The sequence below is a fragment of the Somniosus microcephalus genome, chromosome 3 (genome assembly GCF_052327205.1).
Source record: "Somniosus microcephalus isolate GS21.2 chromosome 3, FLI_Smic_1.0, whole genome shotgun sequence".
NCBI lineage: Eukaryota > Metazoa > Chordata > Chondrichthyes > Squaliformes > Somniosidae > Somniosus > Somniosus microcephalus.
Window position 1 is genome coordinate 41,390,181 of NC_140989.1, and position 26,182 is coordinate 41,416,362.

General features: G+C 44.9%; 1 protein-coding gene across 1 annotated transcript in view; it reads left to right on the forward strand.

The window, feature by feature from the left end:
* Window positions 1-26,182, forward strand: part of ryr2a (ryanodine receptor 2a (cardiac)) — a 957,985-nt gene that overhangs the window by 533,724 nt on the left and 398,079 nt on the right. Inside the window, exons 21-24 of the mRNA XM_085980259.1 lie at window positions 6,228-6,444; window positions 9,377-9,481; window positions 10,882-10,985; window positions 22,376-22,459. Of these exons, the coding sequence (XP_085836385.1) occupies window positions 6,228-6,444; window positions 9,377-9,481; window positions 10,882-10,985; window positions 22,376-22,459 (510 nt within the window). The remainder of the gene's footprint in view (window positions 1-6,227; window positions 6,445-9,376; window positions 9,482-10,881; window positions 10,986-22,375; window positions 22,460-26,182) is intronic.

Here is a 26,182-nt window from a genome sequence, read left to right on the forward strand (position 1 = left end):
CTAACCAACGGTCCTTAAAGGGACCGCTGTCGCCTGCTCCAAACATGGCCAGTTTTTTTTTCTTTCAATATTGTGGAGCCAGGAGGAGCAAACCTATGTGGGCCCAGCCTCTTCTAGGATTCCCCTCAACCCGTCCCTCCCCCCGCCACCACCCCACCACCCCCTGATACGCTCAGCATAGGAGACACACAATTTTCTGCCCTCCCCAACTAGCACTTCGGAGTACCCATTAGGTTCTTGCAATTCACCGGTGGCATGCTAATGAAGCCTGACCACCAGATGGTTCAGGACTCTTGTTGTTGCGATCGGCAGGCCGCACAATCGCAATCTTTCACCCCCGCCCCGCCCCCCCACTCCACCCCCACAATTACCGCAGCAAACCAAAATTGATTCCAGTGCATCTGAAAGACTTGTGTGCCATAGAATCATAGAAAGTTACAGCACGGCAGGAGGCCATTTCAGCCCATGGTGTCCGCGCCGGCCAACAAAGAGCTATCCAGCCTAATCCCACTTCCCAGCTCTTGGTCCGTAGCCCTGCAGGTTACAGCATCCCAACTGCACATCCAAGTACTTTTTAAATGTGGTTAGGGTTTCTGCCTCTACCACCCTTTCAGGCAGTGAGTTCCAGACCCCCCACAACCCTCTGGGTGAAGAAATTTCCCCTCAAATCCCCTCTAAACCTTCCCCCAATTACTTTAAATCTGTGCCCCAGGTTTTTGACCCCTCTGCTAAGGGAAATAGGCCCTTTCTATCCACTTTATCTAGGCCCCTCATAATTTTATACACCTCAATAAGGTCTCCCCTCAGCCTCCTCTGTTCTAAGGAAAACAAACCCAGCCTATCCAGTCTTTCCTCATAGCTAAAATTCTCTACTCCCGGCAACATCCTTGTAAATCTCCTCTGTACCCTCTCTAGTGCAACCACATCTTTCCTGTAATGTGGTGACCAGAACTGCACGCAGTACTCTAGCTGAGGCCTAACTAGTGTTTTATACAGTTGAAGCATAACCCCCCTGCTCTTGTATTCTATGCCACGGCTAATAAAGGCAAACATTCTGTATGCCTTCTTAACCACCTTATCTACCTGGCCTGCTAACTTCAGGGATCTGTGGACATGCACTCCAAGGTCCCTTTGTTCCTCTACACTACTCAGTGTCCTACCATTTAATGTGTATTTCCTTTCCTTGTTAGCCCTCCCCAAATGCATTACCTCACATTTCTCCGGATTGAATTCCATTTGCCAATGTTCTGCCCACCTGACCAATTTATTGATATCTTCCTGCAGTCTACAGCTTCCTTCTTCAGTATCAACCACATAGCCAATTTTAGTATCATTTGCAAACTTCTTAATCATGCCCCCTATATTCAAGTCTAGATCATTGATATATACCACAAAAAGCAAGGGACCTAGTACTGAGCCCTGTGAAACCAGTCACAAAAACACCCACCAACCATTACCCTCTGCTTCCTGCCTCCGAGCCAGTTTTGAATCCAACTTGACACTTTGCCCTGGATCCCATGGGCTTTTAACTTCGTGAGCAGTCTGCCATGTGGAACCTTATCAAAAGCCTTGCTAAAGTCCATATACACTACATCTACCCTCCTTGTTACCTCCTCAAAAAATTCAATCAAGTTTGTCAGACACGACCTTCCCTTAACAAATCAGTGCTGACTATCCTTGATTAATCCGTGTCTTTCTAAATGAAGATTTATCCTGTCCTTCAGAATTCTTTCCAATAATTTTCCCACCACCGAGATTAGGCCGACTGGCCTGTAATTACTCGGTCTATCCTTTTCTCCCTTTTTAAACAAGGGTACCACATTAGCAGTCCTCCAGTCCTCCGGCACCACACCTGAACCCAGAGAGGATTGGAAAATGATGGTCAGGGCCTCTGTTATTTCCTCTTTTGCTTTGCTTAACAGCCTGGGATACATCTCATCCGGGCCTGGGGATTTATCCACTTTTAAAGCTTCTAAACCCCTTAATACGTCCTCTCTCACTATGTTTATTTCATCTAATATTTCACACTCCTCCTCCCTGATAACAATGTCTGCTTCGCCCCTCTCCTTTGTGAAAACAGACGCAAAGTATTCATTAAGAACCCTACCGACATCTCCCGCGTCCACACACAGATTACCCTCGTGATCTTTAATAGGCCCTATCCTTCCTTTAGTTATCCTCTTACTCTTAATATATTTATAAAACATCTTTGGGTTTTCCTTGATTTTACTTGCCAAGAATTTTTCATGCTCTCTCTTTGCTTTCCTAATATCCTTTTTAATTGCACCCCTGCACTTTCTGTGCTCCTCTAAAGATTCTGCAGTATTTAGCCCTCGGTATCTGTCACACGCCTCCCTTTTTTATTATCCTACCCTGTATGTCCCTAGACATGCAGGGTGTTCCAGATTTGTTAGTCTCACCTTTTTTCTTTATTTGGTCTGAACCCTCCGGATCTCCTCGACCCGAAGCGTTAACCCTGTTTCTCTCTCCTCGATGCAGCCTGACCTGCTGAGTGTTTCCAGCATTTTCTGTTGTTCGTTCAGATTTCCAGCATCCGCAGTATTTTGCTATTGTATTCAGTTTAAGATGTTCAGAGAATTTCATAGTATCACCGAATTATCTGATAGCTGTTTTCAGAACCATTCAACTCCTGTTTATGTTCATATGATGCCTTTATACGTCATTATTGCTCAATAGAACTTTGACCAGTCTCAAGAGCATGCTGCCATTACCCTTTATCACTATTCTGCCTCAGAAATCCCCATCATTTTAGTAGATTTTAGCTCTATTTTTCATCTGTTTGTCTCCAGTATTGAGTTCAGTCTTCTAATTAATGAAAGATATACCTTGCCCAATGACAAATATCCTCCCAATTAAAGCAGACCATAAAGCTCGTATAACTTATAAGAACCGAAGATTTTTTAGGAACAGCAAAATGCCTTTGGGCCCAATTATCACTCTTTTTTTCCACAGATTAACCTTGTGAAGTTGGATCTTTTACTCTTTGCTTTCTTGTATTCTTTGTACTGCTCGTTATATCCTGTTTTAGTGGGTTACCTATTTAAGCAAAATATCTAGAGTACTGAGGGACAATTATGTGAGGCGGGGGCCCTCATCTGTTGGCAGCACATATTGGAAATTTGGGCACACGCTGCCCATAACGGCCAGATAATTGTGGACAGTATATGCCCAAGTTTCTGATACATGCTCCCTGCAGATGCGGTTTCCCCACTGCCAGCACAGACTCGTGAAATTGCCCCTCTTTTCAAATATCTAAAGAGGATATAACAATCCACAACATTCCTAAAGCAATATTATTAATGTATACATATTGCAAGCCCCATCCATGCATCTTCTTACCCTACCACTCTTCAGAAACACATCCAGTTGCCCAATCATACCATTTATATTGCTGGCGTCAATGGCCTTCCTGGTAACTTATTCCCAAGCACTGTAATTTACATTGCGCTTCCTTCTCAATCTCGCTATCTACATTGCTTTATGTAGCTTGATGCTCAGAAATAATTCTTCAATCTAATTGGTTAAGGAGATACACAGTTGGTTGCCCTGTTCACCCAGGTCCCAGATGCCCTGTAGAGGGCGCCGCGCTTTTTAGCTGTTTGGCTGACAGGAATTTGCCGTTCAAGTGCAAAAACCCCATAGAAAGTCTGCGGGCCAGTTCAAGTGCAACGCCGTTCGTTCACCGCTGGCCACAACATCCAAACCCTCGTGTTTTGGGGTTTTACTCAAAATTATCTTCTCGGGTTTAGGATTGCAAGCCACTCTTGATAGGTGAGCCCCTATGAATTGAACTGTGCCTTTACCTGCCCGTGTAGCTAATTTGTCTGGCTAATCTGTAGTGATGACCACAGGCTTAATTATCTTTCCTTGGAAGACAGAAAATAGATGGACATAGAAATTATAACGTGGAAACAGGCCAATTGGTCCACGTTGGTATTTTCACTCCACCAAAACAGATTAATTGGTAATCCGTCTTTCGGATGAGACGTTTAACCGAGGCCCCGTTTGCCCTCTCAGGTGGACGTAAAAGATCCTATTTCGAAGAAGAGCAGGGGAGTTATCCCCGGTGTCCTGGCCAATATGTATCCTTCAACCAACATAACAAAAACAGATTATCTGGTCATTATCACATTGCTGTTTGTGGGAGCTTGCTGCGTGCAAATTGGCTGCCGCGTTTCCCACATTACAACAGTGACTCCACTTCAAAAGTACTTCATTGGCTGTAAAGCGCTTTGAGACGTCCGGTGGTCGTGAAAGGCGCTATAGAAATGCAAGTCTTTCTTTCTTTTTATCTCATTTGCTGTGCAATAATTGTCAGCCTCAATATCCAACATAACAACAGTGGCTATACGTTTATAAAAAATAAAAAATAAATAAAAATTTTTTGGCTATAAAGCACTTTTGGAAGTCCCGAGGTTCTGAAAGGTGCTATGTATATGCAAGCTCTTCCTATCATTCTTTCTAAACTTACTGGCCTCGTCCTCCAGCCCTACAACCCTCCGAGAACTCGGCATAAAATAGGTCATTTTAGCAAACTTTCCAATTCTCAGGAATCTCTCCTGAATTTAATAAATGCACAAAAATGAAAGGTATGGTTGCTCCAGAAGCGAAGGCAATCTTAGCACTTGATAAATTTCATTTGGAAAACAAATGAATTCAATTTCTGCACACAAGAAAATCAGTTGAAGCTGCTTTGTGATGTTACTGACAATGTCAGTATTACAGGTAGACTACCCTTTATCCGGACTTCCGAAAACCGAAACCCTCTAAAAACCGAAGGTTTTTTCGTTCAGCGTAAGTCGTGCGTACGAACGAAAAAACCTTCGGTTTTTAGAGGGTTCCGGTTTCGGAAGTTCGGATAAAGGGTAAGTCGTGCGCACGACCCCCCGCTGGCCCCGACAACCGCTGACCCCGCCAGCCCCGACAACCGCCGACCCCCCCACGGACCCCGCCAGCCCCGACAACCGCCGACCCCCCCCGCGGACCCCGCCGGCCCCGACAACCGCCGACCCCCCCGCGGACCCCGCCGGCCCCGACAACCGCCGACCCCCCCGCGGACCCCGCCGGCCCCGACAACCGCCGATCCCCCCCGCGGACCCCGCCAGCCCCGACAACCGCCGACCCCGCCAGCCCCGACAACCGCCGACCCCCCCGCCGGCCCCGACCCCCGCCGACCCCGACTGACTTACGCTGAGCGTCAGCGTAAGTCGTGCGCGCGACCCCCAGCCGACCCCCCCGCCGACCCCCCCGCGGACCCCCGCCGACCCACCTTCCGAAATCCGAAATTCTCCTTTATCCGAAACTCGGCTGGTCCCGAGGTTTTCGGATAAAGGATAGTCTACCTGTATTGAATTTGGAGAACGTCAGTTTTATTCCTCACACAAGTGTTCAAAAATCGTAATTTATAATACACTAAATAATTTTCCACATGTATTCCCTGCAGTTAGAATGTGGCATTCTGAGTAGTATTGTGAACTAGCATAGTGAGGATATTCCATACCTAACCCCTGGTGCCAGTCTTCTCGTATCACACTATTAACACAAGCGAGAATGGCTAGTGGATACTTAATAAACATGGGGAAAACGGGTTGAATTAGAGCTACAAACATTTTAATTGCAGTTCAATTTAAGGATGCTTAGCAATCTAAAGTTAAATTTGGCGATCTTGCATTCCTAGTGGGGAGCTTCGCTTGAAGGGATGTGGGTCAGAGAATTATTGCTCGTGTTGTAGCCCTATCCCTGGCCCAATGTGACATTTTCATAGATTTGGTGATTTAAAAAAAAGGATGCTGGAATATACATTCCAGTATTTTAAAGTGATTTGGTGTTCCCCTTAAAGGGTTTATTTTACATTAGTATGCCTTATTCCTGATGGCCGACACCCAAACACCTCCTACAAACACAAGCAACTGATGAAATTAAATCACATTTTCGAACAACGTTGACAAAAATAAAGAGAGAGGCTGGAATGAGGTAGATGGAATGGGAGGAGTCGCGTGTGGAGTACAGACACCAGTACAGACCAGTTGGGCCAAATGGCCTGTTTCTGTGCTGTATGTTCTGTGTAATCTCCCTTTCAGCAGCTCTCCATTTAATTTACGGACTAGATTTCAGTTATTCTGCTGACTATAGATCTGCATGATTTTTGCTTTCACGTTTTTAACTCTGCTGTTTCTTTTAAACAAGCTGCATTTGTGTCTCCCTAGAGTCCGTTTTTTGCTTGGCGGTCGTCATGGAGAGTTTAAGTTCCTCCCACCTCCTGGCTATGCTCCTTGTTTTGAAGCTTTGCTGCCAAAAGAGAAGATGAGAGTGGAACACACTAACGAATACAAGCAAGATCATAATGGCGTCCGGGACCTCCTGGGTCCCACTATCTCACTCACGCAAGCTGCCTTTACACCAATGCCCGTGGATACCACTCAGGTATGGTACTTGAGTAGTTTCCTGTTTCACTGGACAATTGCATATTGCTCCGTGTCACCACAAATACAATTTTATCGTGGGTTAATGAGGAGCATATTCATTGAGATGATTCAGATGCATTGAATGTATGCAAATTTGACGTTTTTGTCCAAAATGTGTACTCTGCGAGGCTGCACATGTGCATAACAACACACAGTATCTTGTGGTCTGTGTTAACATGATATTGTGCTGAGGTCTGGACTTTGTTTCAAGGCAGTAAAGCATTGAGGGTCTGAGAAGACATAGCCCTTGTAGTTTATCAATGTGTCACATCGAACCTGATGTGTTGCTACCTTACAACACACCCCAGGTTATGTTATTATTTATAGTAAGTAGCATTGCTTGGCATTGTTTGCTGTTTTTGATCATTGCTGGTGGGGTATTCAAGACAGGTAGTGACAAATTGATGGCTTCTGTGATTCAACCACGTGCCTTGAATATGAGTGGTTACTGTACCACATGGATTGAACACTAGTGATAGTTTGTATATTTCAGGGAAATGTCACAGTTTGTGCATACAAGAGATTAATTAAAGTAAGGGATGGAGCTGAAATGTTTGATTCATAAGTAATGGTCTAAAGGGTTAAAAATCCTTTGAATGTTACTGGCCATCAGAGAGCAAGGGAAGAGCGATATATAGAAACACAGAAACATAGAACACTGTTTGTGTGGAGTTTGCACATTCTCCCCGTGTTTGCGTGGGTTTCCTCCGGGTGCTCCGGTTTCCTCCCACAGTCCAAAGATGTGCGGGTTAGGTTGATTGGCTATGATAAATTGACCCTTAGTGTTAGGGGGATTAAATACGTGGGGTTACGGGGATAGGGTGGGATATGTGTTGGTGTAGGGGTTACGGGGATCGGGTGGGATATGTGTCGGTGCAGGCTCGATGGGCCGAAATGGCCTCTATCTGCATTGTGGGGTTTCTGTGATTCTGTGATAGGAGCAGGAGTAGGCCATTCGGCCCCTCGAGCCTGCTCCACCATTCAATGCAATCATGGCTGATCATCCAAATTCAGTACCCGGTCCCTGCTTTCTCCCCATAACCCTTGATCCCTTTAGCCTTAAGAAATATATCCAACTCTTTCTTGAATATATTTAATGTATTGGCCTCTACTGCCTTCTGTGGTAGAGAATTCAATGCTTAACACAACATTGTTTTCTTGACTGTTGATCATTTCACAGACTTAGCCATGAGTTATCATGACTATAAATTGGCAAAATCACATATCTGTCCCTTTAAGAATTCTCATTGCAACACTTTTATGCCAATTTTGCATGATCCTTACATTGCATATTGTCCCTCAATTAATGACTCTTTTCTCTCACTTTATGCTCACTTCTACTTTTGTGTTACATCTAATGAACATATATACCACTTAGAATCACACCTGCACAGCTGTGATTCTGTGTCACTGTTGGCAGCTTACTCCAGTTTAAATAATAAATGTTGAGTTTTAAGCAATGGTCTATGCTTCCACTGAGGGATCATAGTAATTTTTTTGATAAATTGCTGCCAACACACAAGCACTTTGTATAAAATATGCTATGAATATGATTTTAATGCTGTTTTAGCAGAATTTATTATATATAAGTACCAGGAAGGATGGTTAAAACGTATGCAAAGCACTGCTTTCAAGTTTTTGTTTGTTTTCAATATTCTTGTTTTGTTGACCTTGACTGGCTTTATTCATTTCTCTCTAACTAGACAAATAGTACGCAGCAGACAATGTATCCACTGCTGGTTCATCCAAAGCCTGGACTTAAAAATTGACAAAATGCCTCACAGTGCACCTGATGCAGAGCTCATAGAAATCACAGTCTTAAAACCAAATGCAAAATATGAATCTGCGCAATTCTAAACTTCATAATCTAGAAAACTTAATTTAGGTCATTTCAAATTATGGGTACTACTCCGTGTAATTTCAAGGAGCCAGCCTCCTCTTCTCTAAAGAAAACAAGCTCAAACTATTTTAACTTTTCCTCATAACTCTATGAATGGTAAACTGATGCCTGTTCGAGACGGAACTATTTTTGTCGGTAATTCATGTTGTCTTCAGTCCATAACCCATAAGTGGTCTGATTTTATTGATTGACCTTCAGCTCATTTTGAACCTACCTTATGAGTGCAAAGCACTGACAGAAAACCTAGAGTGAGATTGCTTAAACCCACTTCACACAGGAGCTAGTAAAGTAAGTCATAGGGGAATATGGAGCTAATGTTTGGCTCAGTTAAGCCCCATAACCATGCGTAAACAGGGCTAAAAGTTGGTTGAAGATTATTTACGCCGTAATGCACACCACGCTAATATTTGCTGGACACATGGACTCTCACAGCTGAAAAGAGGCGGGAGCTTCATTTCAGTAATATAATAGGTCAAATATGATATAATTTTAATGTCAACAATCCTGTTGTAAACATGAGAAGTACAGTTCTTCATAACTTTTCCGATATAAATCTTGCATCTAGCGGTGCTGGACTGCCTTTGAACGGAAAGAAATGTAAATATACAGCTAACAAGTTAAATGCATATTTTTGGACTGTTATTTTCCTTTGTGCTTTTACTTTTCTAGTGACTGAAATGGACCATGCCATGTGTTTCGGCATAGCCATTTTTTTGCTTGCCATTACTAAGTGTGACAGTGGGTGTTTTTATTGGAAGCCCTCTCTGTTTGTTACTTGGGGGAAGAAGAGGAGGCGAGATGCTAGGCAGGTGAAGTTTCAACAAAAGAAAGAAAACTGTACAAACCCATTGTTGACCCTTGGAACCGCATATAGAACTGAAATATGATGTCCTGGACCTTTGCTAATGTTCCTGTATATTGAACTTTTAGGAGAATCATGTTTTGGAAGATGGCTTTGAAGAATAATGTTTCTCACTTGAACACGTTTCAGATTGTACTCCCGCCTCACCTGGACCGAGTACGAGAAAAGCTAGCGGAAAACATCCACGAGCTCTGGGTGATGAACAAAATTGAGCTTGGCTGGACATATGGACCGGTATGTTCATAGCATACTATTAATTTGTACAGATTTGGTTGGCTGACTTTGAACTGTAAGCAGGAAGTATATTTTCTTTTGTTCAATAGTTTAGCAAAAAAAGTTGAGGTGACTTTGAACCAGGATAAAGACATTTACTATCATAAGTGAATGGAGGAAACGATGTTACAAGGAAGACAACTCCAGGGACCAGTAACTTGGAACATAGTAAACTTCACAACATACACAGTTAGTGCGTTTTCCTGGAGCTGGCTACCTCTGGATCATCACCCAAATTGGCTTGAAGTCACAGTGGGCCTGTTACTTGACACTCGGGGTGGAAATTCAACTTGTGCCTGAAACGGGCTCAAAAGTTGGTGGAGCGGCGCCCCGTCCACACAAAGCTGGTGCTGGGAGGCCCGAACCATAAATGGCTTTAGGCCTTAAATGGCACCGGTGAGCTGAGGGCACCAAATGGGCACCCCGCTGCAACTTGGTGGTTGTGGAAGGCGGAAAATCGTCTGGCTCCCACACGGAGCCGACCAGCAGATCAGGTCTGGAGGTGGGGATGGTTTGGAGACAATCCCTGGGGGAGTCGGGGCACGAACGCGTCATCAGCGGGCCTGAGTTCTTCTGTGGGCCCAGGAGAAGCACTCTGTCCACGGAAAAAAATAAACATAAAACATTTCCCGAGTCCTTTTTAACAGCCGCTCTTTACGCCTCTCGATGCCTGGTAGAAATAGGCAGAGCCTGCATGGCGCACATTCCACCCATTTGTAACTGAGCTTTGCAATTGGGGTCCCACAACTGGCATAGGACTCGTTTTTGCATATTTAAGCAGCTGTACGTCTGCTCACCCATTTGCAGGCCCGCCTGAAAATTGCATCAGGTGGGCCTTGGGCGTCAATGGAGCGGCTGAGGTGCTCCTCCAATTTTGAACTGCTGGTCGCCCACTTTTCAGGCCAGAATAGGTGGCTGCCGGTTGAAATGCGCCCCCTTGGTGGTCTCATTATCACCAGAGCAGCCCTGAGGCAAGGAGACCCAATAAATCAGGTCTCGACAGAGCGAAACAATGTGACCTTTTGAGAAAATGTCAAGCCTTTATTTTGTCCATTTAAAAAAAAATTGATGATGGAGTGAGGAAGATTTCTTTGAACAAAAAAATGTTACCTTAGATTTCAGGCTTTTGAGCCAAGCAGAAATGTGAGGTTTTTGTATTGTTATTTTAGCTAAAACTGAATGTAAACATTATCCAAGTGAAGAAGTAATACTGTAGCCAAAATCCCTCTGCGTATATTAGCTTAGTTTATTTATATTATCCAAATTATTGCAGCAAGAAAAATCAGCATTGCCTCAGATATGTTAGGTACATTTTTGATTATATTATGACAGCACAACAATAAATCTGGTTTTGCTTACAGATCCGGGATGACAACAAACGGCAGCACCCTTGTCTGGTGGAATTCTCCAAGTTGCCGGAACAGGAACGAAATTACAATTTGCAGATGTCACTTGAAACCCTCAAGTGAGTTTGTTATTTTATGTAATCTTTCTTTATTTGAGGGCAGTAGCAAAAAATCAATTTTTTCTGAAGGTTAGGTATTGTTTTTGATAAACTTGACAATTTTTGGATCCCTATATGCTTTGTAAAATTTATTCTGACCTCATTTGGGTCCAGCAGTATCATTCTGAAAATCACAGAAGCACTGCCAATGAACTGAAAATCAGTGCCTCTGTCATTTTCTGATAAGCTGTCCACTGCATGCAAGACCCCACCAGTGACAGGAGGGCCCCGATTTTCTGGCCGCCGTCGGGCGGCTTTTCATGTGGCTGGGGGCCGAAAATCGGTGAAAAAGCGGGTCGGGACCCCTCCCGCCTGATTCCCCGCCCCGTCCGACTTTCGGACTGCCGTTTCCCCGCGCCCCGCTTCAGTCCCGGCTGCCGCTGGCGGGACTGGTCGTCGGAGCACTAACAAGCAATTGTCTGCTTGTTGAAGTTGATTTTCCCGTGCAGTTGCGACTTTGGGGCTTTCCCCACCTGAAACCCGCCTGCGGGGAACCCCGCTGCTGAGACCTGGAGTGAAGCTTGCTAGCTGTCAGCTGCAGGTAAGGAGAAGCTGCGATTTAAAGGGCCAGCACTTGTATGTTGAAGGACCTTGTTGTTGCAGGTTTGGGGCTACTTCTTCAAGGCTTAGGCACAGCTGTGGAAGGTTGGAGCCTCACACACTTCTCCAATGCGATCTCCTGGGAAGCCCCTCTCGCCACCCTCACTCAGCGCTTCCTCAGCGGAGGCATCTACGAGAAGCATGGGATGCCTTTTTTTCCTTCCCTTCTTGACATTAGAGGATCTCCAGCAGCAGAGGCGGCAGCAGCAGAACCAGGAACAGCAGGAGGAGCACCAGGAGCACCAGGCTGCTGCTCACTCACCTGAAGTTGCACAGGCCAGAAGGGGCCAGCGCTTGGAAGTACTTGAGAGCACCTTGCTGCGCTTTAGGGGGCCATGGGGACCCGTATCTGCACTGGCAGTCCTACTCAGAAGGACTTCCATGAGGATCTGGTTTCTCTGTTCAACAGATAGCCAACGCTCCTCAAGAGATGTCATTCTCTTTTGTGCACTCACCATGTTTTCCGTACCCTGGCGAGTTATCTCCTCCATGGAGGTTGCCAACCTTTCCATGGTGATGCGTTCATGCACCAATGACTCCACAAAGGCTCTGCTCATGGTCGCTTGGGACTCCTCCATTCGCTCCACACTCGTAGCGACCCTGGAGACAAAACCTGCCAGAGACTCCTGCATCTGTGCATGGAGATCCATCACCTCTCCTCTTGCGGATGGACCCAGAGGCAGAGGGTCGACATGCAGCGCAGCTGAGCTGAGCTGGCAGAGTCCTGCGCCCTCCGGCGAGCACGCTCCACTGCTGTCCCTGTCTCCAGAATCTGCTGAGGCTCACTTGTGAGCTGTGAAACACCAGGTGACAACACTACTCTATGTCCCGAAGGTCCCCCCGAGGTGTGAGTGTCTGCGCTGGTGCTGGGTGCGCTTACTTCTGCTGACGCTGCGCCCTCAGAGGTTGGAGCTTCCTCTGAGGAGTCTGGCTGCACAGCCTCTTCCTCCTCCACAGTGAGGATGGGGGCTCTGGATGGTACTGTGGGGGAGTAAAGGAAGGAGTTAGAGATGTAATGCCAAGGTTCTTCTGGTGACTCCCAGCGAGTTGGCATCTGCTGACAGCTGCATCCATGCAGCATTGGTCTCAGTGGGAGGCCTCTTCCTCCCTGACCTAGGGAAGAGGACCTCCCTGTGGGCCCTAACCCCATCCAGTAATGCCTGCAGTGAAGCCTCATCGAATTTGGAGGCAGCTCGGGGTCTGGCACTGGCCACAGCTGCTGCAGGCTCCTCTGCCATCCTGTGTGGTTCATTTGGAAGCCTTCAGAGGATGCAGTGCTTGCTATGGACCTTGAAAGCACCACGAATGATGACATCATTCTGTGGGGATTTCTGACTCGATTTAGACAATTAGCAAGGCTTCCCACATGCTGGGAATTAATTGGCCAATTGAGGGAAAATTGCGTGGAGCTGGCTGACACTTTTTTATGTGTGTCAGAAACCCCACATTCAGGGAAACCCGACCGTTTCCTACACAAGCCGAAAATCGGGGCTGAGGTCTCTGAACATTTCACCCAGTGAGAATGTAATAGGTTAATTACCCTTAGGATAGAATCATAGAATGGTTACAGCACAGAAGGAGGCCATTCGACCCGTCGAGCCTGTGCCGGCTCTCTGCAAGAGCACTTCAGCTAGTCCCACTCCCCCGCCCTTTCCTCGTAGCCTGCAAATTTTTTCCTTCAGGTATTTATTCAATTCCCTTTTGAAAGCCACAATTCAACCTGCCTCCACCACCCTTTCAGGCAGTGCATTCCAGATCCTAATCACTCGCTGCCAAAACTTCCTACCAAAACTTTAAATCTGTGTCCTCTGGTTCTCGACCCTTCCGCCAATGGGAACAGTTTCTCTCTGTCTAGACCCCTCATGATTTTGAACACCTCTACCAAATCTCCTCTCAACTTTCTCTGCTCTGAGGAGAACAACTGCAGCTTCTCCAGTCTATCCACGTAACTGAAGTCCCTCATCCCTGGAACCATTCTTGTAAATCTTTTCTGCACCCTCTCCAAGGCCTTCACATCCTTCATAAAGTGTGGTGCCCAGAATTGGACAAAATACTCCAGTTGAGCCCAAACCGTGTTTTATAAATGTTCATCATAACTTCCTTGCTTTTGTACTCTACCTCTATTGATGAAACCCAGGATCCCATATGCTTTTTTACTTGCTTTCTCAACCTGCCCTGCCACCTTCAACGATTTGTGCACATATACCCCCAGGTCTCTCTGTCCATGCACCCCCTTTAGGATTGTACTCTTTAGTTTATATTGCCTCTCCACGTTCTTCCTACCAAAATGTATCACTTCGCACTTTTCTCTGTTAAATTTCATCTGCCACATGTCCGCCCATTCCACCAGCCTGTCTATGTCCTCTTGAAGTCTATCACTATCCTCCTCACTGTTCACTATACTTCCAAGTTTTGTGTCATCTACAAATTTTGAAATTGTGCCCTGTACACCCAAGTCATTAATATATATCAAGGAAAGCAGTGGTCCTAGTACGGACCTCTGGGGAACACCACTGTATACCTTCCTCCAGTCCAAAAAACAACCGTTCACCACCGCTCTCTGTTTCCTGTCACTTAGCCAATTTTGTATCCATGCTGCCACTGTCCCTTTTATTCCATGGGCTTCAACTTTGCTGACATGCCTATTATGTGGCACTTTATCAAACGCCTTTTGGAAGTCCATGTACACCACATCGCCCTCATCTACCCTCTCTGTTACCTCATCAAAAAACTCAATCAAGTTAGTTTAACACAATTTGCCTTTAACAAATCTTTGCCGGCTTTCCTTAATTAATTCACACTTGTCCAAGTGACTGTTAATTTTGTCCCGGATTACGGTTTCTAAAAGCTTGCCCACTACTGAAGTTAAACTGACTGGCCTGTAGTTGCTGGGTTTATCCTTACACCCTTTTTTGAACAAGGGTGTAACATTTGCAATTCTCCAGTCCTCTGGCACCACCCCCCATATCCAAGGAGGTTTGGAAGATTATGGCCAGTACCTCCGCAATTTCCACCTTTACTTCCCTCAGCATCCTAGGATGCATCCTATCCGGTTCTGATGACTTATCTACTTTAAGTATAGCCGGCCTTTCTAGTACCTCTTTATCAATTTTTATCCCATCCAGTATCTCAACTACCTCCATTTCACTATGACTTTAGCAGCATCTTCTTCCTTGGTAAAGACAGATGCAAAGTTCTTCTGCCTCCATGCGTAGGTCTCTATTTTGGCCCCTAATTGGCCCCACCCCTCCCCTTACTACCTGTTTACTATTTATATGCCTACAGAAGACTTTTGAATTCCCTTTTATGTTAGCTGCCAATCTGTTCTTATACTCTCTCTTTGCCCCTCTTATTTCTTTTTTCACTTCCCCTCTGACCTTTCTGTATTCAGTCTGGTTCTCACTTGTATTCTCAACCTGACATCTGTCATACACCACCTTCATCTTACTCTCTATTTCTTTCATAATCCAGGGAGCTCTGGCTTTGGTTGCACTACCTTTTCCCCTTGTGGGAATGCACCTTAACTGTACCCGAACCATCTCCTCTTTAAAGACAGCTCATTGTTCGATTACAGTTATGCCTGCCAATCTTTGATTCCAATTTACCCGGGCCAGATCCATTCTCAACCCACTGAAATTGGCCCTCCTCCAATTAAGTATTTTTACTGTAGATTGCTCCCTGTCCTTTTCCATAGCTAATCTAAACCTTATGATACTGTGATCACTGTTCCCTAAATGTTCCCCTACTAACACTTGCTCCACTTGACCCACCTCAGTCCCCAGAACCAGATCCAGCAATGCTTCCTTCTTCGTTGGGCTGGAAACATACTCATCAAGAAAGTTCTCCTGAACACACTTCAGAAATTCTTTCCTCTCTCTGCACTTTACAGTATTACTATCCCAGTCTATATTAGGATAGCTGAAGTCCCCCATTATCACTACTCTATAGTTCTTGCACCTCTCTGTAATTTCCCTGCAAATTTGCTCCTCTATCCTTCCCACTAGTTGGCAGCCTATAGAATACACCTAGTAAAGAAAGAAAGACTTGCAATTATATAGCGCCTTTCACGACCACTGGACGTCTCAAAGCGCTTTACAACCAATGAAGTACTTTTGAAATGGAGTCACTGTTGTAATGTGGGAAATGCGGCAGCCAATTTGCACACAGCAAGCTCCCACAAACAGCAATGTGATAATGGCCAGATAATCTGTTTTTGTTATGTTGGTTGAGGGATAAGTATTGGCCAGGACACCGGGGATATCTCCCCTGCTCTCCTTCAAAATAGTGCCATGGGATCTTTTACGTCCACCTGAGAGAGCAGACGGGGCCTCGGTTTAACGTCTCATCCGAAAGACGGCACCTCCAACAGTGTAGCACTCCCTCAGCACTGCACTGGAGTGTCAGCCTAGTTTTATGTGCTCAAGTCCCTGGAGTGGGACTTGAACCCATGACCTTCTGACTCAGAGGTGAGGGTGCTATCCACTGACACTAATAGTGCAATGGTACCGCTATTGTTTCTTAACTCTAAACAAAGAGATTCTGTTCTTGACCCCTCCAGGACATCCTCTCTCTCCAGCACTGTAATATTCTCCTTAATCAATACTGCCACTCCACCTCCTTCCTATCTTTCCTGAACACCTTTTATCCAGGAATACTTAGTACCAAATCCTGCCCTTTTTTGAGCCAGGTCTCCGTGATCGCTATGACACCATATTCCCATGTGTGTATCTGCGCCTGCAGCTCACTAACCTTATTTACCATACTTCGTGCATTCACACACATGCACTGTAAACCTATCTTAGACCTTCTTGTATTCTCTCTTAGTTTGACCCCATTAATACCATGCTATTTCTTACTGTAGTGCTATCTGTCTCTCGCAATCCTTTGTGCACCTTGTTTCTCCTTTCTAATGCTACATCCTTCTGCCCATCCCCCTGCCAAATGAGTTTAAACCTTCCTCAACTGCACTAGCAAACCACCACCCTCCCCGCCGCCCCCCTGCGAGGACATTGGTCCCGGCTCTATTGAGGTGCAACCCATCCGACCTGTACAGGTCCCACCTCCCCCAGAACCTGTCCCAATAGTAAGCACAGCTTCTGAATTATTTCAAACGTCCGTTTTTGATTTTGTGCTAGGATCTCTGCTTGCCTTAGATCCAGTCAAATTTATTTGCACGTTAAAGTCAAAGGCACAAACAACAGAAGTGTTGTCACACTTAGCATTTTCATTTCATACCTCTTATCTGCAGACACTCTCCAAGGAGATTACTCCCAGCTCTCTCCTTGACAGTAATGCAGCAACTGTGCCCTTGCTGTAGTTTGGGCGTCTTCGTGCACAATGTTTTATTTATTGTTCACCCACAACGACTCCCAGTTGTTTCTCTCAGTTTCGCTAATATAGCGGTCGAGCAAAAATAAGAAACATTATTTAAGTATTCCTGGAACTGAAATTTACTGCCGCAGGGCTATGAGACGTGCATATTTAATTTTTGAACTATCTGACGAGCATAAAATACTCCTTTTAATAATATAAACTATACTTGAATTTGAATTCACAAACAAATGACTGAAAGTGTTTAATTTCAAATAAATGTCTAAAAATGACGTTCTTAGAATGAGTAGAAACTGTCACTGAATTACTGTACAGAGAGGCAAACAGGCGTAGAATTTTGCTTAGTAGCTTTAGTGTAATCGTGGAAGGAAAGAAAAATATTGGTTGCACATAGAGTTCGTGTGGTGAGGTCGGATGTAACAAACACAATGTTATTCAATTTCCTCCATGCTCTCATTTAGTGTAAAAGCACGGCATCTACCATTTTGCTAAGATTAACAAGCAGAGGAAAATACAGAGGACTGTTTTGCAAGGCTGTGCTCCCAGTAGGGAGCTTAACGTGCCTGAATTGTGGTGCTCCTGATTTTCCGTTGAGGAAAATTACCATGGAGTGGAGCCTCAGATAATTTACCCTTGTATCCCTTAGTTTTAACAGGTTCGCAGAATATATATGTTTTAGCAGTCATTTTTAAACTATTTCTCTTGCCTTCTCTGACGCATTTAGATTGCTTGGTGTTCTTGGCCCTCATTTCCCTACAACTAATGTAAGAGATGTAACCAGAGACCCACAGTATCTGTGCATGGCCTGCTTCTGTGGCATTGTTTTCATTTAAGCAATGAAGCTGGTGCCTAGTAAAGTGGACATTGCTCATTGCAACGTGTCACTTGCCCATAATACATAGCATCGCAGGTGTTCCAAACCAGCATCGAGTGTTCTGACTGGAGGACTAAAAAAACAACCAAGAGCTATTCATTAAGTGGGAAGAATAATAATAGCTCTGCTTTACAATGGAGACGCTTGTCTGATATTAAAATGTAAGAGGAAAAGCCTAAATGTTTGCACTAGAGCATGTGTACAAAATTACAGCAGTCTATTTAATCCACTTGGGGCAATCTCAGCAATTCTAATTAATTCTTCTGTTTCTGAGATGAAGTGCATTTCGACAGTGCTCTGCCATATCAGGACTGGATGGCAGCCATGCAGACCTGATATGGCACGATACTGTCTAAATCCGAAACCTTTTGTAATAAGAATCATAAAATTAATCGATTGCGAAAGCTTTATTTTAATTATGACTTTAATGAGCAAGTGTGGGTATTTTTGGTATAGAATTGGAGGTAAGGCATTAGTTTAAACTATATTTTAGAAATAGTGCCCATATATTCATTCATTAAACAAAAGAAGTTTGAAAATTCTCATCCAAGCACAGTAAATATTGGGCTGAAAAGAATGTGGCGGAAAGGCCCTGAAATAGGACAGGACTTGGATTTGCATGTTTCTGCTTGGCCTTGTAAGAGCCATTGACCGAAAGCAGGTGAGGCTGGTGGTGGGGACTTCCTTCATTGGGAGTTTGTGCTTCCCTAACCTAAGTGGCGTACGGCTGGAGGTTGGTATGGCCAGTGAGATGAGCTGCACTGGCCTCAAGAAGCGTATGACCCCCTACCAAGCAGGAGGGGGGGGACTGTGGGGAGGAGGGGGGGGAGGGGGAGGGGGAGGAGGAGAGGGTGTGTGTGTGAGAAGAGGAGAGAGGCCAGACCAGATCAGATCAGGCAAGTTGCTTGGACCCCCAAAGAATAGGTAAGTTTTTTTTAAAGAAAGCAGGCCAAAGAGAGTGAGTCATTGTTTCTCCTGGTGGTGGGTGGGGGGGTTGGGAAGGTGAATTGGACACTTCCCCAGATAGCAGTAGGAACTGGAGTATCTGATAGTGTGAAGCTGGCTGACACAGGCCTCCAGTGGTCCTGCGCAAATGAGGTGCCCTTGAACTGACTGCATACTCTAATGGGGTCAGTGCTGGAGGGTGGAGGGCACCAGTGGGTGCAATCCTTGTGTAAGTGCCTGGATCATTGCCATTGCAATTTCAGGGCCTCTGTCTATAACGCTGTCTTTAGAAGTCATGCAAAAAGCATTGCCACAGCAAATAGTAATATTAGTAGCTGGAAATCAGAGTGCTAATAATTCCCCCAGATAATCTATTTCTTCGGTGCCATTGAAGATAGGGAATGGTTAGTAGTGAACCAGCCTGCATTCGAACAGACCCACCTTCGCAACCCAGCTGCTCCTAAATTCTGAAACAACTGCTTGTAATGACACTGCTGCACAATTTTCTCAGGGCTGGTTTCACTCGGAAGTCACTTGAGATGGTAATATGATGATATTTATAAAGTTGACGTCGTCTCAATTTGCCCACACAACAGGTCACAGCACTCCAAAAGTAACGTGTTATGTGAAGATGTTTTGACAATGTGATAACTGGAAGGTGTTTTATTCTCTGCAATGCCACTGATTCATGCACATGTGCTGGGAGGAGAACACTTTACGAGTATACAATTATGCAGACTGGTTGAGACTGATTCAGGATGCAGTCTCCAGGGTTAGTATAATGTGGGTGACTGATCTGTGGGAAGTCTAATGAATAACCAGACTTTTGCATCTGATTTTCTGGCTGACTTGGCAGAATATAGCAATCCATTATCTCTGGTGCTCCAGTAATGTCCTCTCCCCTCCACTTTCTTTATTAGTACAATCAGAATGAAACTGAATCTACCATCTAAATGCAAACAGAAGTCCAAGAAATGGGAACATAAACATAGATACATAGAAGATAGGAGCAGGAGTAGGTCATTCGGCCCCTCGAGCCTGCTCCGCCATTCAACGAGATCATGGCTGATCATCCAAATTCAGTACCCTGTCCCTGCTTTCTCCCCATATCCCTTGATCCCTTTAGCCTTAAGAAATATATCCAACTCCTTCTTGAATATATTTAGTGAATTGGCCTCCACTGCCTTTTGTGGTAGAGAATTCCACAGGTTCACCACTCTCTGGGTGAAGAAATTCCTCCTCATCTCTGTCCTAAATGGCTTACCCCTTATCCTTAGACTGTGACCCCTGGTTCTGGACTCCCCGACCATCGGGAACATCCTTCCTGCATCTAGTCTGTCCAGTCCTGTCAGAATGTTATAAGTTTCAATGAGATCCCCTCTCATTCTTCTAAACTCCAGCGAGTATAAGCCCAATCAACCCAATCTCTCCTCATACGTCATTCCTGCCATCCCAGGTATCAGTCTGGTGAATCTTCGCTGCACTCCCTCCATGGCAAGAACATCCTTCCTCAGATAAGGCGACCAAAACTGCACACAATACTCAAGATGTGGTCTCACCAAGGCCCTGTACAACTGCAGCAAGACATCCTTGTTCCTGTACTCGAACCCTCTTGCTACGAAGGCCAACATACCATTTGCCGCCTTAACCGCCTGCTGCACCTGCACGCTTACCTTCAGCAACTGGTGCACAAGGACACCCAAACCTGTGTGTTCCAATTGGTGCTGTACTCACCTTAAAGCACTATGAAATGTGACTTGTATTTCACTTATCCTCACCTTATGAGGAGTGTTCTCACCATGTTCTGGTACCCCAGTGACGAGCGATTCTTGCAGTAGGGAGATCACAGCTGAGCACCTGTGATCAGCATCTGTGAATGGCGGAGCAGGCTCAAAGGGCCGAATGGCCTACGCCTGCTCCTATTTTTTTTCTATGTTTCGATGATCCTCTGAGATGCACTGCCTGTGAGTACCGCTCCCCGCTAGGGGTTGACGGGTCGCGGAATCCCTCCTCGGGTTGTTTTTTTGGTTTTGGTGGAAATTGGGCGGGCGGTAGGTGGAGTGTGATCCCAGACCATCCGATGGCCCCGGTGCGAGGCCTGCTCAATTTTCCTGGCTGGTCCTCATTATCATTAGGTCGGCAAGCTTCTCACACATTTCAAGCAGCTCACCAGCCGGAGGGGCCCAAAAATCCGTCATCTCCAGCGCGGAGCCCAGCCAGTGCCACTAAGTGGTGGGGGGCCACTTCTTGGGGAGGGCAGCAGAGGTTTTGGCATCACGGGGGTTGATTTTCGTGGCGCCAAGAGGAGCACCAATTCTTCTTATGAACTTAAAAAAAAGCTTCAGTTTTAAACCATAATCTCACCTTATTCTGAGCGGCCTGCAGCTACCCCTTTAAGGACCATTGGCTAGGCTACTCAACACCAAGAAAACCCGAAAATTGTGTTCGGCTCCTAGTAATGTCAAAGGACCCCGATTTGCATGCGCGAATGAAGTGTCCGCCTGTTTTTGGCCCGTTTCAAGCACTCCGCCAAACTGGCGGCCGCCCAGACACCGGCCTGAATTTTCATCGTGCTACCGCCCCATTCCCACCCAAAAATAGGGATGGAAATCGGGCCCCTATTATCCATAACCATTCTCTGCTAGCACCACTCCCCACTGGCAGCGATGGACCATGGAATCACCCCTATTATCTTTCGCCATTCTCTGCTAGCACCACTCCCCCCATTGGGAGTGTTGGATCGTGGAATCACCCCACAGCCAGAATCTGCTGAATTTTGGTCATTGCGGCCAGCGTTTGCTGCTTGGTTCTCACCAGCCCGTGATTCCCACCCTCCTCATTCTACTGGGTAGAAAAATCAGGGGCTGATGATGAGTGCACAGCAGGAATCCATGGCCAGTTTCAGAAACTTTGAATGCTAATTAAAAAATACTTTGAAAGAAATTTGAAGTTATTTGATGATAACAGCTTCACCTATGCATTGCTGAAGTTTCTGAAGAAATAAAATGATTGAAAATGAATCATAAGGTAAGGGCAGAGAAATGGGATTGGTGTAGATGGCACCAGTTAAAAGAGGGAGTACTGCCACAAGCAACAGGCCATATGTTTCTCTGATTGCGTTACTTTAAACTGACACTGGCTCACGGCAGTGAATGCCATGAGATGGAGAAATATACCAGCTAACTTGTATAGTGGACAAAACAGTCTTTTTACTTGTTAATTCATAAAGTTTAGCTTTTGCTGTGTAAGAAATTAAACTGTGCCTGGAGCTGATAAAAGTTTTTGTTGCTTGAAAATTCAGGAGAAACTTCTTTACCCAGAGAGTGATTAGAATGTGGAACTCGCTACCACAAGGACTAGTTGAGGCAAGTGGAATAGATGCATTTAATAGGAAGTTAGGTAAACATATGAGGGAGAAAGGAATGGAAGGATATGTTGACGGGGTTAGATGAAGAAGAGTGGGAGGAGGCTCGTGTGGAGCATAAACACCAGCGTGGACCAGTCGGGCCGAATGGCCTGTTTCTGTGTTGTTAACACAATGTAAAAGTTGACCCTTGGTGTTGGTTGAAGTCTTATTTATTCTTGTATATTTATTTTGCAGAACCCTTATGGCTTTGGGTTGCCATGTAGGCATTGCTGATGACCAGGCAGAAGAGAAGGTGAAGAAATTAAAGCTTCCCAGGAAGTGAGTACCTTGAGCAACCATATCATTTGAATGTTTGTGTGTGTTATATTTCTGCTTTCTGTAATGCTGAAACCTTAACTTCCAAGGTATAGGTGTTGTTCTTCCCCCCCCCCCTTGCTAATGTAACAGGGAAGTTCACATATCTCTAAAGCAGTGTCTGGTCTGATAAAGAAAATATTTAAAAAATCCGCAGAATTTATTTGGCAATCAGCAGTAATATTGGGAGTTCAGTGTATCGCACTCTTCTCATTCGCTATTTATCACATACTGACAGTTGCTGGTCCAGTAACGCCTCGATTTTAAGTTCTCTTCCTTGTTTTCAAATCCCTCCATGGCCTCGCCCCTCCCTAACTGTGTAACCTCCTCCTACCCTGCAACCCTCCGAGATCTCTGAGCTCTGGCCTCTTGCACATCCCTGATTTTCATCGCTCCACCATTGGCAGCAGTGCCTTCAGCTGCCTATGCTCTAAGCTCGCTCCCGAAACCTCTCTGCCCCTCTACCTCTCTCTCCTCCTTCAAGGCACTCCTTAAAACCTACCTCTTTGACAAGCTTTTGGTCACCTGCCCTAATATCTCCTTATATGGCTCAGTGTCAAATTTTGTTTGCTAACACTTCTGTGAAGCACCTTGTGACGTTTTACTGCATTAGCGCTGTTACATAAATGCAAGTAGTTGTTGTTCAGACAAAGTGGCTTCTGTGCACCGGGTGATGATGTGTATTATGGTAATGAAGCTTATTACTGCTGGCATGATTGGTACTTCAGTGGAAAGTGCATCATGCTCCAAGGTTATAGCATCAAATGTGCGGTTGATTGCTCACCCTCCGATGAAACTAGCCTTGCTGCAGAGATTGCAGTAAGTGTGCTGGTTACTTACTGATAGGCCATCTGCTATACACTTGAGCTGGAATCTACGCTACACTAAGGGGGTTGGATTCAGCCACAGGAAGACAGGCAAATGCAGTACAGGTCTAGCCATCATATCATATAGTACCACACCGCAGTCATTTAGAATAAAAACAGAAAATGCTGGAAATACTCAGTGGAGAGAGAAACAGAGTTAATGTTTCAGGTCGAAGACCTTTCATCATTTGCTCAGTTTGGCAGATTGAGAATAGAAATGAAAGTATGAATGCCTTTTTAAAAACCACAAAAGACATTCAGTATTCAAAAGAGTTAAGTAATCAGGCTGCTTAAATAAAGGCAAGTGAATCCTCCCAGGTGTTTGGTGAGGGTGACTGAAGGATGCATAATCTTGTGTGTAGAGTTCATCCAAAATACATTTAGAATGTCATCAATGTCAATAATGATTTTATTTAACTGTAATGAATGTATTCAGGTTAGAAAGTCTCTTTCTTTCCATGAGATTTCTTAAGCATTCCCCCCCCTCAACTATCTGAAGTCTACAGTACAATCCCTCAGTTGACTCTCACAGAAAGTCAAGCAACACTGTTTTACTTTTATTTTTACCTGCAACAATATGCATTTTTTCTTCTGGGAGAAGTGCTAGAGTCCGTGACTCAGTTGCAAGCTCATTAATAATGTTTGATGCTGGTATGACAGACCTGGTATAGAGTTGAAGACCGTGAACTGACACCACTCAGTCTCTGGCAGCTTGTGATGACAGGCAACTGCGGAGCTTCTCCACGGTGAGTGGATAATCCTACTCATTCTATAATTTCTTGAAAGTCCTCGAGTGAGATATGGCAAGCCACAGTGGGCGTAGGGGCAGAAATAACACAACAGTTGGCCTGGATCTGAAGCAAGGCGTAGATTAGTGGAGGCAAGCTGACTCAATGTGCCCACATTCTCGCTTAATTCTGCTAATCCAGACTGAATTTAATCCTTAAAATCCTCAAATCCAGTCTGGATGAAGGCCGGAAGAGAATCAAATCTTGCAAAAGACATCTGCAATTACTCCATTGTAGCATGGAGCTTCACCGATTAAAAAAAAAAAAAAAAAATCTAGCATTTGGGTGATTCTGGAAAGATCACATTTATCACCAATGACTAATTATCCTGGAAACGTGGTCAGCCTTCTTAGGGCAATGACATTCCGGCAGTTTTCTTGGTCTTTTTCTTTAATGATGGGACACAAATGACCAGAGTCATTGAATTCAAATTCACAACTTACCATGGTAAGATTTAAACTCATGTAGTAGGTTAGTACCATAACCACAATTCTACTGTAGGCTATTAATGCTGCATTAGATCTGAATGCAGATGGTCACCCACTCCTTTCAGACATCCAGAATATGAGAGAGGTAAATATCCATTACTCCAGGCTAGGGTCTTGGCTTCGAAGACCCTGGAAATCCCTCAGGTGTCAGCTGTGGCTCAGTTGGTAGCACCTTCGCTTCTGAGTCAGAAAGCTAGGCTGACACTCCAGTGCAGTGCTGAGGGAGTGCTGCACTGTCGGAAGTGCCGTCTTTCGGATGAGATGTTAAACCGAGGCCCCATCTGCTTTCGCAGGTGGACATAAAAGATCTCATGGCACTATTTCGAAGAAGAGTAGGGGAGTTATCCCTGGTGCCCTGGCCAATATTTATCCCTCAACCAACATAACAAAAACAGATTATTTGGTCATTATCACATTGCTGTTTGTGGGAGCTTGCTGTGCCCAAATTGGCTGCCACGTTTCCTACATTACAACAGTGACTCCACTTCAAAAGTGACTGTAAAGCGCTTTGAGACGTCCAGTGGTCGTGAAAGGCGCTATATAAATGCAAGTCTTTCTTTCTTTCATTTGCATGCTTGATTTGGAGCACCTTTAAAGGGGGCTTGCCATTGGCCCTCCTAAAAGGCCACCTGGCATTTCCTGCCCCTCACCTGTCGGCATCCTGATGCGGATGCCCACAGAACAGATGACCCTTGATACTCTGCTGAGGACAGCCCTGCACTCAGGCCGGTGGAGCACAGCTGATGACTTGTAGGGCCATTGTATTTACCTTGCATGCGATGAAAGTCTCAAATACGTTTTGAGGACCCGGTTCAGTGCCCCACAAACCTATTTTTTTTTTAAAAGTTGTCCCTCCTGAAGCTCAGCTGTCCTTGTAGCTTGACTTATGTACTTGTTATTTTGTTTCTTGACTGCTTATTCCTGTCAAAGGAACATTGCTCCTCTGCAATTTATTTTTTTGTCCTCTGTTTAAATGTTAACCCACTTGCTCAATATCTTTATACCTGAAAAGCCTCTGGCACTATTCTGGATTGAACGTAATTTCTGAGAAGGCTTTGAAATATTGTCCCTAAGTCTTTTCCTAAATTTAATGCATATTTTTCCTTGATCCTTCTTTACCTCTTAGAAAACTGGTCAGCCTTCACCAATCTCTATTTTTTTCTGATTAATTTTTATGTTTAAGACTTTTCATCTGAGAGGAAGATTGATAGCTTCCTGCCAGTTGATATCTAAGTCTTAAAAAAAGGTTTCAAATGACCTCAATATGATATGTTGGGAGACCATTGCATTTTTAATGTTAATATAAAACCAACATGAAAGCTTACAGCTCTACAGAACAGTAGAGCTGCTATCTGTAATCTAAATGGGTCATAAATTACATAGAATGTACAGCCATTCGGCCCAACAGGTCCATGCCGGTCTTTATGCTCCACACAAGCCTCCTTCCACCCCTCTTCCTCTAACCCCATCAGCATAACCTGCTATTCCTTTCTCCCTCATGTGTTTATCTAGTGTCCCCGTAGATGCAATCATTACATAGCCTTA